The sequence below is a fragment of the Populus trichocarpa genome, chromosome 12, assembly GCF_000002775.5.
Source record: "Populus trichocarpa isolate Nisqually-1 chromosome 12, P.trichocarpa_v4.1, whole genome shotgun sequence".
Lineage (NCBI taxonomy): Eukaryota > Viridiplantae > Streptophyta > Magnoliopsida > Malpighiales > Salicaceae > Populus > Populus trichocarpa.
In genome coordinates this window covers 11,717,171-11,732,080 of record NC_037296.2, presented here as the reverse complement: position 1 = coordinate 11,732,080, position 14,910 = coordinate 11,717,171, and the positions used below count along the sequence as shown (strand labels likewise).

Genomic DNA, 14,910 nt, shown 5'->3' with positions numbered 1-14,910 from the left:
GATACTATTTTTATATCAATATATTAAAATTATTTTATTTAAACCCTAAGATTTGGTTATTGTATTCGAATTAGGGTTATTATTTTTTATTCAGTTTGGTTTTTATTAAAAAAAAATAATCAAATTGAATTTAAAAAAAAATACCGCAACAAACCAAAACTGGTTCAAACTAACCGGTTTTGGTTCAGTTCTGCTTTTTAGAACAAAAATCAGTTCAAACCGGTTTGGCTTAGTTTTTCCCGTTTGGCTCGGTTTTTCCGGCTTGACTCGGTTTTTTTCTGGTTTTTTTGGTTTGGGTTCCGTTCAGTTCGGTTTTTTTGGTTTTAGGCTTATAAAACCGAAATCGAACCAAACCAGTCGATTTTTTTAAATTCTAATCGGTTTTTTTCACGGTTCGGATTTTTTCAGTTTTCTTTCTGGTTTTCTCGATTTAATTAATTTTTTTGCTCACCCCTAATTGAAACCGAGAGAACCTTTCTATTTTATAAGGATGAAACTTTTGGATTCATTTTAAAATTTTCTCAATAATAGATTTATTTCTGTATTTATATTTATCACTTCAATCAAATATACTTCTATCTCTTTTATTTATTTATTTATTTATTTATTTTTTGTCATGGGACACTAATCAAATATAATTAATTTATTTAAAAAAATTATATATTTATTTTTTATTAAATCCATTTGTTAAGATATTTTGAACTTATTATTGATGTCAAAGCCTAAATTTTTATCTCCATTTTCAAAATATTTTTTTCAAAAATCAGAAGAAAAAAAAAAGCAAAAATATAAAAGTTTCCAAAAAAATCATTTTCAACTAATTAGGCTAAATTCTGGTTATTTCATGATTTTTTTTATAGTTTTTTTTATCCTTTTGTTAAATTAATTTTTCTATCAATTTCATCCTTCAATAAAAAAAGGTTATTTGTCCTATAATTTATTTTTTATTTCAATTTAGATCCTAATTCTTTTAAAGATCTTTATGTATAATTGATTATTTTTTTGATTTTATCATTCAACATTTGATTAGTTAAAAATTGAGTTTCGTAATTTTTTCAAATGAGATGTTTTCAGTCTAATGACCCGAATCATGGGAAATGCGATCCTGACTATGACATCAATGGATCCATTATGATCATTATGAGCGTTTAGTAGGTCTATTCTAAGGCTTAAAACAAAGTGGATCCAAGAGAAGTTAAATGAGCTTTGTCAAGATATTTGAGTTAAAAAGATTCAAATCTATTAGTTTGAACATTTGTCTACTTTTCAGATAATATGTAAAGCTACAAGAAGGTTTTGGATGCAACTTTAATTAAGTTGGAAACTAAACATTTGTACATTTCCAATAATATATCTTAGGCCCATTTATTCATCCGAATAAGAGAGAACGACATATTGATGTTGAGCTTAGAATCTATCAACAAAGTGTGAAAATGAAAATGACATTTTTCTCTAAGAATTATGGATTCTGTTTACTATAAGAAATCCTTAATGTTATTGGGAATTTATGTGGCAACCTTTAGATTACTTAATTTACAAGGATTTCATATCAAACATGAAGAATTAATTGGTTAGAAATTAATTCTTATTTTACAAGGTATCAGACTTTTGTTCATTAAGGATTCTTCAACCATTATTTCTCTTTAGTATTTTTCACTATCATTTGCAACAAATGGTGAAAAAATAATCTTAGACTATTTTTTATTTATTTTTATTATTTTAAACCTTATTTTAATTAGTTTAGACTTTATTTAAAATAGGTGCATGTATGGCCTATTAGTGTTAGGATTTACATATAAATACACTTATATAAGGATTTTTATTAGTTGATGAATTATCTACAAGTTGTCGCATATTGTGTGTTTATTTTTCATTGCGTGGTTGAGTAATTCTCATACTAAATTATTGATTTAACTTGCAAACTATTTGAATAATTGATCAATTTTGTTGTGAATTATATTTCTCGTTCGCATCTCGTTATAGGTATAGGATAGGGGTAATCAATTTCATATATAACTTTGGTTTTTCAAGGCAAGATTCTTGTTAAGTCAAGATGCAAATTTTCTTCAAAACCTCAAATTAGTAATTTAAGAGACAATTCCACATCAAGTTAACATAATTTTTTTTACTTTTTTTATTTTTTTGACTTCATCATTCGCCATTGTAAGCTTTTTGTAAAAAAAAAGGCTTTGGGATTTTCTTCGCTTTCTTTTCTACCGAGTTTTCTCAATCTCATGACTTAAGCCACGGGTTTGGCGGTTACCCGGGTTGGCTCGAATCTTTTTATGGGATCATTTTTTTTTAATTTTAATATTGTCTTGGTTTTGTCCTTCAAAATTCAGTTCTATATGAAATTAATATTCATTGCTTTTCCTGTGTTGGATATTTTTTTCTTGGTTATCCTATTAGCATGATCTCAGTCGCAGAGTTTAATCGTCTTAACTAGTTTTGATTTTTTTAGGTTGTTTGTTGATTTTTTTTTTCAATCTCACACTTCTATATTTGGTTTGTTGGAAATTAGGTTTTGTGACTTTTTTCTCCTTTTACTTTCTGTTGGATTATCCCACCTTTATTACTCGAGTTACAAGTTTACTCGAGTCGGTTTGTTTTTTTTTTCTTTTCAATTTCATCATTTTATATTTTGTTGGTTGGAAATTGAGTTATATTATTTTTTTTCTTTTAAAAAATAGGTCATTTCTATTTATTTATCATCTAATTAAAATAAATCAATTTATTTGACCATTACCTAATTGACAAATATATTTTTTTTCTTCTTAAAAAGGGGCGTATAATGCTTTAAACATTAATTATTATTTTTTTATGAAATATGGAGCGCTGGTCCATGGATCTAGGATCTAGTAACTACTGGAAAAGCGCAATTGTACTCACAATATCTATGATAATTTATTTGATGAAATTCTTCAAAATTACACCACATATTTTATGAAAATAAAATAATATTTATATTATATCCGTTAAATTAGAGGTCGTTAAACATTAAACTTTGATTTAAAAAGAAGAAGCTAGTTCTATGATTTTTCTCATAAGTATATGAATTAGAAAGTATTTTATATTTTATTTTTATGTTTCAAAATATAGGAGAAAAAAATAAGAAGAAATTAGCTCATCTTGCCCTTATATTTTACACCGAGTCTACAATATAAATCCTTATAAGTCTAATTTCTCTCAATTTGTTCCTGAGTATAGGGTTCATTATATAATCTATATTTATGTAAGATATTCCAATTCAAACCTAACCCATTTTTTTAAAAATGGAGGTAGAACACTCTATTGAAAGAAAACTCTAATCATATAAAACATGATTTTATGTATATATTTTTGTTAGTTTGTGTCGTATCGCGTGAATTTCCATTAAAGGGATTTGTCTCCATGTTTAGACGCCCTGTGTCTCTGTTCCTTTGGCTGAAAATTTGAGAGCTTTTTGCACAAATGCTGCTATTTTGGTCAATACAGTTCTACTGCATTTTGGTCCCTGGAGAGCTGATCCTTTTGCTTGGCACATCAAATTCTCTGCATATACTCGAAAAGACTTGAATTACGGGGCCCCATTGATATAGATTGGAGGGTTGAGATTTAAGAATTTCTGGCCTTGAATTTCAAACTTTTAGTCCAGTTCAAGTAACTTTCACCATAACCATGTAGCTGTAAAGTTCTTTGCATAAATATACTACACCAGCTAAGTCAAAACAGCAACATCCTCAGAACTCCCAGCTTGAAACAAGAACTAACATGTGGAAATCATTGGAGAATAATTTGTTTCAACATCCAAGCAACTGCTCAGGTTGCAGTAAATGGGAAGGGCCAATTAAACCCCTACTGAAGAGAATTAATTGCTACTCTGGATGACAATTACAGGGAAACTCTAATCCGTATCGAATAAGCCTAGCCCTACCCTGTCAATTGAACAAATTCATTAGCAATGTTAAATTACATTTGTTTTTTATATTACCCCCGGCCTTTCTTTGCCAAATGACCAGTCTTCCGCTTGTGACGACTGAAATCTGACACAAATCTGAATGTCTGGCCACAGCCTTCCTCAGCACATACATAAGGACGAGCACCTGTGTGAACCCTGATATGTTCGGTCCGGGCCCATGCCCACTTGAATGTCATCTTGCATCCCTTCCAAGGGCACTTGAGAGGGCGGTCATCTATATGGACTCGGCGATGCTGCACCAGATATTTGTGCGAGAAAAACTTCTTTCCACACCCCTTGACTGGACAAATGTTTCTTTTGTGCAGTGCAAGCTCCTGTTTCGATACAAAACTCATTCTGCACCCGTCAATGTCACACTGATATTCTGCCTCCTCGTCTTTCATTTTAACATTCTTTCGCCCAGCTGGAGCCTTCACTGCTGTAGCATCCTTCACTTTTTTCTTGATGTTCTGCTTCTCTTTCAGCCTTGTTAACGACTGTTTTGGAGCCTTTGAGAGTCTTTTCCTGAGGCGCATGCAAGGTCCACCTCGCTCCTCTTCAGCATGTGAATCAAACTGTCTAGCATTCATATCACTTTTACCAAACCGAAGCTGAGGAGTTTCTGGCTTTATTTGTCTCTCTTGTTTCATTAATTGTGGGGTCTCTTTTTTTATCATCTTAGGGGCACTCTGTTTCAGTTGCCGAGGAATCCCTTGTTTCATTGAAGATTTCTTCTGCTTGCTTCGAAGAATAATCCTGTCCTGCTGATCAGAACTATTCTCCAGTAAGTCATCTGAAACAGCTTCTTCCCTCTCCACTATATTGGGTTGCTTGCCTCTAGGAGTCTTCCTAAGGTGCCGATGAATATTATTCTGCCACAGATCATCAGAAACTACATCTTCACTCTCAATAGAGTTGGCCTTTTTGCGTTTTGGAATTCTTCTGTGATGCTGATGACCATCATCCTCCTGCAAATCATCTGAAGCTGCATCTTCCCTCTCGACAAATTTGGCCATTTTGCTTCTAGGAATTCTTCTGTGCTGCCAGTGAGTACTGTCCTCAAGAGAATCATCTGAAATTGCATCTTCCCTTTCAACAAATTTGGATTGCTTGCTTCTAAGAATCCTTCCATGCTGCTGATGGATATTTTCCTCCAACGAACCATCTGAAAATGCATCTTCCCTCTCAATTAATTTGGCTAGCTTGATCCTAGAAAATCTCGGGAGCTGCTGAAATGCACTTTCATCCAATGAATCATCGGAAACCACATCATCCCTTTTAATGACCTGGGCTCGCTTGCCTCTTGATATCCTCTTGTTGTGCTGTTTAAAGCCATTCTCCAATGAATCATCTGAAATTGCACTTTCCTTTTTGACATATCTCAAAAGTTTGCTCCTAGAAACTCTCCCATGTTGCCAACGAGAACTCTCCTCTGGTGAATCATCTGAATTTGCATCTTCCCTCTCAGTATATTTTGCTAGTGTGCTTCTTGGAGCTCTCCCATGCCACTGATCACTGTTATCGTCCAGTGAGTCATCAGAAGCTACACATCGTCTCTCAGAACATTTGGCTTGGTCGCTTCTATGAACTCTCCTAAGCTGCTTTCGAAACTTGTTCTCCACTGAAGCATAAGAAACTGTATTTTCCCTCTTGATAGATTTGGCTTGCTTGCTTCTACGCATTCTCCTATACTGCTGACGAACATGTTCAGCTAATGGATCATCTGAAACTGCATCATCACTCTCAACAGATTTGGCCCATTTGCGTCTGTAGCTCCCATGCTGCTGATTGCTATCCTCTACTAGATCATATGAAATCTCTCTCTCAATGTCTTCAGTGTTTTTCCTATTGTGAATTCTCATATGCTGCCTATGAGAATTATCCCCCACCGAGTCTTCTGAATCTGCTTCTTCTGCTTCCAGACACTTAACTTTCTTAACAGTCCTGCTCCCTGCTATTATTTTCCTCTTCCTCCCAGATTTTCTACTGGTTTCATTTCTGTGGATGGTTTGTGGTTTTTTCTCAAGCTTTTCATCAGGAGTGGCCAAAGCATGGAAGCTTCTTTCTTGTTCTTGTTCTTGATTTTGATATACAAAATCCCTTTTCACTAGAAAGGGATGAACTTGATTTGACATCCAAACTTTTCCACACCATTTCCCTGCCACAACTTTTTTTGGCTTCCCAGATCTCCTTCCATAAACCTTAAATTTTGGGGGTGAACTAACTGGAGAAGCACGACCAAAGGCATTGTATATAACTGAATTGTATGGCATCTGCTTACTATAAAGAGGAGATCGGCTGAGGTTGGCACTGTAAAAAAGATTGATCCCCAACTTTACAGCCCAGTCCCCATTCCCTGGTATGGCTTCCTCAGTATCCAAAGCTGACTGGATCCTCTCCTCATCCTCTTTGGCAGCATCTCTGAAAGTAATGTCATTCCATAGATGATCAATTCCCAATTCTTCTGACACTGACTTTGCTTCTGCTTCAATCCTGGGATACTCTGTAAATGTTGCACAAAAATCCATGAATTCAAGTAAACAGATAAATAATATGTGACTTCTTGCTACAACTATTGATATAATTTAAAGAGATGAAGGACTTGAACATAAATATACCAATCTGATGAAAAAACTTTGGTGGGTAGAGTTGCCATATTAATCAATGTCACACATAGGTTACACATTTACTAAAACTTTCTCCAGCTTAAGTGACATTTTTCACAATTAAAGTGAAGGCTTGTAGAGAGTTGATCTGTGTAATATAGAGGACAATAATGCAATTTTCTTACTGCACCAGTGATAGGGACAAAATAATACCATGAAGCAGCACCTCCCTTTTCATCCATGGTACACTGTTCCTTCTCTTAAAACACAATCCCCACGATCATGTTCTCTTCAGAAATGGGGATCTTGTTGTGTAGCAACCAGGATGATTGAAAAGGAGGATAGGGCTTCAGGGGGTATGAAGTGCACACAGATGAGAGGAAAATTCTTGCCTTGATAACTTTTTTTGGCATGTGGGAAGTGCTGTATCATAAACTGATTAAAAGCTCCACTTATGATTCTGATCTAGCAAACAATATTTTGTTTATTTTTTCCTAAATTAAGGATTTTGCAGATTCCTTGTCTTGTAAATAAGCTTCTTGTTTTTTACGTATCGCACCTCTTGGTGCTCTTTTTAAATTTTTTTGCTTATAATGGAGATAATAGTTTAGTGTTAATCAAGACCAATTGCAGTGGGTTAAAATGGTATATGAGACTCTAAAGTCTAAACCATTATGAACTGGTACGAAGTATGGGTTCACTTAAAACAGAAAAGCAAAACAAAACAGGTGCACATTTCCCCATTCTAGGGTCACTCTTGCCACTTGAATGTTGCAAACCAGCCTACTGCAAGTGTGCTGGTATGACCACACTCAATTATCTCATAATCTCTACATTTGTACTTTTATCATGCACTACTAAAAATAAAAAATAAAAAAAGCCCAACAACAAGAAGTTCATTAAATTTGATTTTGAAACAACAAACATAAATAAAAAAGAGGGAAGGTAGAAAGAGAAGGTAGTGCTCATTCCATGAATGAAGAACTTCTATGGCCTCAACTACACAAAAATAGAAAAAGAAAGACACACCTGGATGGCAAAGAAGGAATATATGTACTCCACCGATTTGACGAAGTTGTTGTTCTATTTCTACAGCATGCTCAAGACAGAACACGTGCAAGCACGAAGAGTCTCTATCAGATCTTTGGGTAAATGGCATATCTGGATTCTCTATTGGTACAGTAGGCCTGTTAAACTTTGTTTTTTCAGTATCATGGACAATTGGGGAACAATTTAAAGACATGTGTGGTATTGAAACCGGATCTCTGTATCTACCATCCAAACCATTTGATTCAATGCAAGCAGGGTTATTGGCTGGGAATCCAAAAGAACATCCAAGAGTATCATCACTTCTATCCTTGAAATTATCTGGCCTATCTCCATGTTCTGGATACATATCAATAGCTTTGAAAGGAACATCACCCCGCTGATCATGTTTTGATGGAGATAGAGGGTGACCACCAGTTTCAGCATCATAGTACTTCTGCTTGTAAGAAGGGCAAGCAGAACTCTGACCCTGATATTTGCTTTCTAATGAACAGTTTGTGAAGTTAGTTTCATCATGGCAAGATAGACCTGCTTCAACCTGATCATCCTCAGAATCAGACGAATTTCCATAATTCAAAGCTAATAGGCCAAGAGCAGAAGACTCCATCTGTTTTGCAGAACTGGAAGCCACTTCAACACTTTGATCTGCCATCTGAATTTGGTAATTAAGAGATTGAACAGGGACATCATATAAACCAGCCACGGTATTCTTTCTCACCCATCCTGTTTTAAAGTAAAAGATATCCATATTGAAAACTGGCATCCATAAGAAGGAAATCCGGAAGCCAGAAACAAAAGCGCAAACAAAGACATACAATATGCAGGTTAAATATAATATGTAGCTGGTTTAAGAATTGTGTTGATATAGAATGAATTTTGGCAGCAGCATATGCAGTTTGATCTAAAATAGGTCCAGCACACCAATATTTCCCCCGAGAAGATTATAATAGCATGCAGCAGATTTTTTATATTCATTGACTCATCATTGTCTGACTAATCCAAAGATCTTTCATTGTCCATTTCAAGTTGAAAAGAGATAATCCAGGGAAAGTATTGTATAAATAGAACTGCCATCTATTCCAGATAACTTGTGAACATGACCACTTTTTTTCTGAAAAAATCACACAAACATGAAAAGGGACTTTCCATATTAACACACCGCATCTGTTCTGTAATGTATTGGCCCCAAGCATTTTCATATTTATTTCCCTCCAAAAATTAAATATGTTCTTTCCCAGTGATCCCTTTCCTAATCTCTATGAATGTCAACAAATACCATTGCATCAAAAACAGCAATTCTGACTACCAACCGATATAACCACAGAAAAAGATTTGCAAGGGGATTGAGGTATAATTGAATTTGAATCAACCTGCCTAAATCCTTTCTCCTCCTAAGGTCAGGTCTTAGCAGGAGGCTTCAACATTGGTATACTGATGCTAAGGGTTCATATTAGGCAATCCAAACAATGCGTCATCATGCAATTAAACACATGGTTGGGACTTGACTTTGACTACTACATTATCGTGTAATAGAGGCAAGTAACATAAGAGGTAGAGTTTCCATTAAACATACTCATTGAGGAATTCTGCTCAGGAATATTTGCAATCCCACCAGCAACAGTAAAAACATCCCTAGTTACTCCAGAACCAACGACCCAATCATTAAAGAAACTACAATCAGCTGACATGAGGTATCTAGAAGCTGCCTCTTTCGGTTGAATGATGGCAAGACAATCAAAGCTCAAAATTCCACATGTGACGCATGAAAACAGTCTCTGATCTGACAGCTTATCACCATGAATGGGGCTACCTCTTTCAGTACTCATGTTCATACTCTGTGTGCATTCATTTCCGTTTATTGTGGAGAACCTATTCCTTTCACACAAAGAAGCAAACTTCGCTTTCACTGAAAAGAAGCCTTTCACTTGATTAATTTCCTGGTTCTCGTCCATCAAGATGTCATCAGAACCTGAGCTTTTTGAGGATTTCATAAAATCCTTCTGGCTGCTTAATCCAAGGGTGGGGTTATCTCTTAGCTGGGATCCAACTCGTAAGTTTGAACAAACAGAAATGTCTGAAGAACTTCGTGGAAGAAGCACCACTGAAGATCCTTTTCCAAGAATATGAAGCAGGTCATTATTCTGCATCATATTCTTCACAAATTGCTCTTTAACCAGTGTTTCTCCTTCACCCTTTTGCTTATCTTTCAGTCTTGAACTCCGTGGTTTAGCACTGATGTTCACAGGTATTCTGGAAGGTAGAAAATGATAAATATGAGGATTCTCTAATCATAATGAATATTCCATGTGGAATAAACTGTAGCATCCTAACATAGAATGTCAATAGACCAGTTCGCATGCAAGAGAAACTCACCTCGGAATAAAAATACATAATAGAGTTGGATCAACTTAAATTATGAACTACTAAATAATGAGGAGACAATATGAAAATCTTTCTTAAAGTAAAATTCAAGTTAGATTTCCTATGAACTTCCCAGCAGTGTGATGTTGAAGATCTCAAATAAGTTTCAAGAACAGTAGATATAAAATAATGAAATGAATCTATGTTATGGATACAGCACAAAGTTATTCAAAAACTACAGAAAGTCTGAGTTTGAATTAATCCAAATTAAGAAGGCACACTGCCTCCAAATAGTCCACAGGCAAGGTATTGATGAGAATTGTACTGCCAGTACAACAATCAAAAGGGAATGTTGCAGTTGTTCAATCAGGATACCTTGTACAAAATTCAAGAGCAAGATCATAAAGTAACTGGAAATGAGACACCATAGGAGGGTAATTGATTGAAGCTCTTCGAATAGCAGCATCTTTAGCAACTGTCAACCATTCAGGTGTAGCAATATTGGCTGCCTCCCCACAGTTGAATCCTGGATGTCAAAAATAACAGATGAAGCAAGTGCTTGCAAAAATCAACAAAAGTAACAATATAATCACTGTCCGACAGAAAGATACTAAAGTGAAATACAAAGGGAACTTACCATGACTGAACCCTGAATGATAGGCTCTTGGGAAAGTGACCACAAACTCCCCGGCATTTTGAACTAACCTGATTTGGAGCAACCAGAAGCATTACAAATACAGAGATAAAAATCATGCCACATGCAAAACATTAAAGGCTCTATGCAAGTACTATGGTTCGTTCTTTAGGCAGTGAAGAGAAAAGTTGAGATGAAATCCCAGGTCCCTAAAAGATCAGAGATTCTCTTTCCCAGCACTTCAACTCAATTGTCAATCATACTGGACTACTAAACAATCAATTACATTTAACAAAGTCTAAGAAATAGCATCATAAATTTAAAGTTTATATGTAAATGGGTGACCCATATAATGAAATTTTAGTAAGTTATTAGAAAGCTAAAGGAGTGGAACGGGGCAAGGATTCAGAGGGTACCTGCAGCATGGTACACCTGCACTGATAAATACTTCAGGTGACATTACTGTCGTCTTCTCACCGAGAACAGCAAATGTAACTGATAGGAGGGTGAAAATGAAGCTCAGTACTAATGAATCCTCAAAAATAAAGACACTCAGTACTAATGAATCCTCACAGCAGCAGTCATTAAAACATTGCAACAGTTTCTTTTTTTTGAAAAAAAAAAAAACAGCAGGATAATCAAAGATGTTAACAGAAATAGTCTCATCAATTAATCTGTATCCCAAATAAAGTGCCTTTTCATCAAACACGAATCCAACATCTTCTAAGTGATGTATGAAAGTAGTGCTGGGAAGTCACAAAAGCAACCATTCTCATAAGGAAGAAAAATTGTGCTCCATTTTCTATCTTACTGCACCATCAAACCCCAGAGCTCTTGAAGCAGGTTGGATGAACAAATTAAAATCAACCCAGACCAATCAACCACTGCCATTATTGCAAAGAGTATAGTTCCATTGTCTATCTTAATAACTTGCTTCAATTGCTCAAACATTCCCAGTTCTCACAATTGTCAAAACATATTGTCGGATATAAATAAGCATAACAGCTAATCCTTGCTACATACCTACAATATTCTTCCGTCTAACTAGATTCTACAAAAATTCACACAGGCATGTAAAAAATAAACACAAAACTAACAATGCATTCAAAGCAAGGAAATAAAAATCCCAAAAACAGGGGAGTCTTTTTACTAATAGCTCCAATATTGAATGTTCTATTAAGAAAAAGAAATGAACTCACCAAGAGGATTATTCTCTCCACCATACCCATGAACCCTAACAACTTCCTCAAATGCGACAGCAGCCTCTCTAGGCACACCATACCAAGTCTTCCCAGCACCCATATGCATATAATTCAAGCTATGCAAATCATGATCCTCAACATGCCAAGCAAACCAACTAAATATCATCCCAATATAAACCATAGGCGAAGTAACCCCTGGTATTTCCTCCTTCATAAACCTCAACAGGGACCCTTTAGCCCTTGAAACACTCCTCATATTCCACTCAGTTTCCCCCACATACATTCCCTCCCCAACAACCCCTCCTTGTCCCTCCTTTTTCCTCGGCGAAAACGCAGAACCAGGCATATCATTAGCATATTCTACAGCAAAAGGCTTATCTAAAGTAGCTTTCCAATAAAGGTTTTCAATTTCTAATGGAGAAAGACCTCCCTTCTTAGAGAACTTCTTCAAATAATTCTTCTCAAAGCTTTTAGCCTTGGTTTCAAATTCTTGAAATGTGTAGGTCTCACCGCTCTGCCACACTGGTTTTTGAACAGGGCGAGGTTTCCTGGGGCAGAATCCGATCTGCTGCTGCCGTGTGGTGAATGTGGGGGCAGAAGAGTCACCGTTACGGGCGGAGAGAGAGCGGTTGAGGTTGGAAAGAGTGGTTTTTTTAGCAGAGGGTAAGACAGGAGGGATAATTTTGCAGATTCCATATTGAGAAGCTTCTTTTTCAATTTTGAAAATGTAAGCAATTGGATCTTGGAATTCAGCTTGTGTTGGACGGTATTCAGGTGCTAAAGGTAAGTTCTTTAGCCATTGACATACTTCTGTACTTGTTGGTGGTTGTGGTGGTTCTGGACTTAACCCACTTGGAGCCGCCATTAAAGACAAAACAAGAGGGGGGAAAATGGTGGGTTTTTCTTGGTTTCTCAAATTAAGTCCATTGTGGTATGGACTTGGAAGAGAAAGAGAAGGGGGTGGTTAGATTCTCAGTCTGTACTTCATCTTTGTTTTAATGGTGTTTTATGTTTTTTTCTTCTTCTTTTGTCTTTGGGATGGGTTTTTACTTTCTTTCTTTCTTGTTTTTGTTTTTGTCCTTTTTGGTATTTTAAGGGTTTTGCTCTGTTTTTGTTACCAAGTAATTTAATACAGAGAGTTGAGAGATGGAGGTGAAAATGGAGGGGCAGAGGAGAGGGGTGGCAGTGGCAAAGCAAGAGAGTGAGAGGGAGAGAGGGAGAGGCATGCGAGTGGGCTTTTATTCTGCTTTTGGGAGTGGGGTGAGAGTGTGTGTGAACGCTACTGACTGACTTCGGGTCTCTTATTTACCGTTTGAGTGACTTTTGTTTCTGACATCACACTGGAAACTAGTTTAGGACGAACTACATTTTGATCCTCTTATTTCATCTAATGTTTCATTTCCATCCCTAAGGTTTTCTTAACCGGCTGAACGGTTTGATGTGAGGCAACGGATTGAAGGTAGATAGCGAGAATAGAATAAGCCACCGTTTTGGATTGGGAATCAGGGTACGTTTAAGATTCAGATACCAGTGATTGTTTAAAATATTTTTTTTATTTAAAAATATATTAAAATAAAAAATTTTTAATTTTAAAAAAATATTTTTCATATCAACACATCAAAACAATTAAAAAACATAAAAAAAATTTATTTAAAAAAAAAATCAAAATTTTTACGAAAGTAGTTTGCAGTTTGCACAACGTTCTCAAATACATTGTTAAAATTTATTTTTTTATTTAAATTTTTTTATATATTTATTTAAATTATTTGAATATATTTTTTAACAAAATAATCGCTATGTACTTGTTGTCTCCCTTTCTCTCCCTTCTTTCCAAAATCTTTCCATTTCACAACTAAAATGCACTTTTTAATTGTTAATTAGAAATTAATTAATTAATTTTTGTTTTTTTATTAATATGACTTGAAAATCACATTTAAAATGAATTTAAAAAGAAACATGATCTTCGTTTTTTTTCCTATTGGCCTGTTCAATCAACATAGATTCTTTATATGCTTTTTTTTAATAAAAAAAATGGTGATTTTGCTTTAATTTCAATTGTGTTCAACTAGCTTAATCTCGTTTTTTCAAGGATCCCTACTCATAAATCATTTTTCCACAAGGACTCATGCCACATTTATAATATGTGTTGTCTTGTTTACATTCTCGAATAAATTATCTTAAACTGTGGATTTTATAGTTTATTTCAGTTGGGATTTGTTTTATAGTTTTTTTTTTTTTTTGGTGATGATTGTTCTAGTGAATTATGATAAATTACAATCTATAATTTGTTCTATGTCATCAAAAGATCATGGATTATGAAATTATACAATCTCTTTTTGTTAAAATTAAGGTGTTAATGGGAATAATTTCAACCAAAAAATGATCCAATGTTGGAGATTTGAGTTTTCACAAGGACTATTACAACTCTATAAATCATGTTGATGATGAAATACTTTCTTGAATTGGTCATTTGTTATGCTCCATGCGCATGTCTGTTTAGAAGTGTGGTTGCGATTGTTTTTTAAAGTGTTTTTCACTTGGAAATATATCAAAATAATATTTTTTATTTATTTATTTTTAAATTATTTTTTATATCAGTGCATCAAAATATTCTGAAAATACCAAAAAAATATTAATTTAAATTAAATAAAAAAAATTTAAATTTTTTCAAAAATATTTTTGAAACGCAAAAACAAACCTTGTTATTTCTAAAAAAAATCATCATTCTTAAATGAAATTGATTTACTTTCTGTCATCAAGTTTATTTGAGGGATTCTTTTACAATATAACTTTGAAGCTTTACTTATTAGGTTTAAAATCATAGAAAGATCGGTAGCTTTTTTACTTTTAAAATGTACGATTTTTTCAATCAACATATTTGTCCATTGCAATATTGCAATTTTTTAGAGTCATGTATCAATTAGATTGGAAAAGGAATATTAAAAGTGTAAGCTTCAATTGGGTATTGAAATATGGTTAACAAGTATATTTGAATTGAAATTAAAAATAAAATCCATTAATTTTTTGGTTTAAGACTTTCATTGATATTGTTGATATTATTCTCAGAAGAAAATACTTTAACATATAATATTAACTTTTTAAAAATAAATTATGAATTAATAA

At 34.4% G+C, this 14,910-nt stretch overlaps 1 protein-coding gene across 1 annotated transcript; it reads right to left on the bottom strand.

Annotated features, from left to right (window-relative positions):
- Positions 1 to 3,733: 3,733 nt before the first annotated feature.
- LOC7484447 (lysine-specific demethylase REF6) lies at positions 3,734 to 13,059 on the bottom strand. The gene is made up of 7 exons (XM_024582509.2): positions 11,785 to 13,059; positions 11,002 to 11,080; positions 10,589 to 10,656; positions 10,327 to 10,477; positions 9,164 to 9,840; positions 7,573 to 8,313; positions 3,734 to 6,440 (listed from the first exon to the last, which is right to left on the bottom strand). Exons 1-7 carry the CDS (start codon positions 12,650 to 12,652, stop codon positions 3,967 to 3,969), a joined length of 5,058 nt encoding a protein of 1,685 aa, XP_024438277.2. The 5' UTR covers positions 12,653 to 13,059; the 3' UTR covers positions 3,734 to 3,966.
- Positions 13,060 to 14,910: the final 1,851 nt, after the last annotated feature.

Bases quoted from the DNA above. Each gene is read 5' to 3' on its own strand.
- LOC7484447 (XM_024582509.2), bottom strand. From the start codon at position 12,652: ATGGCGGCTCCAAGTGGGTTAAGTCCAGAACCACCACAACCACCAACA. The intron at 11,081-11,784 runs GTGAGTTCATTT...CCCTCCTATCAG, and splicing joins TGGAGAGAATAATCCTCTTG to TTACATTTGCTGTTCTCGGT. The intron at 10,657-11,001 runs GTACCCTCTGAA...GCTCCAAATCAG, and splicing joins GCAGGTGTACCATGCTGCAG to GTTAGTTCAAAATGCCGGGG.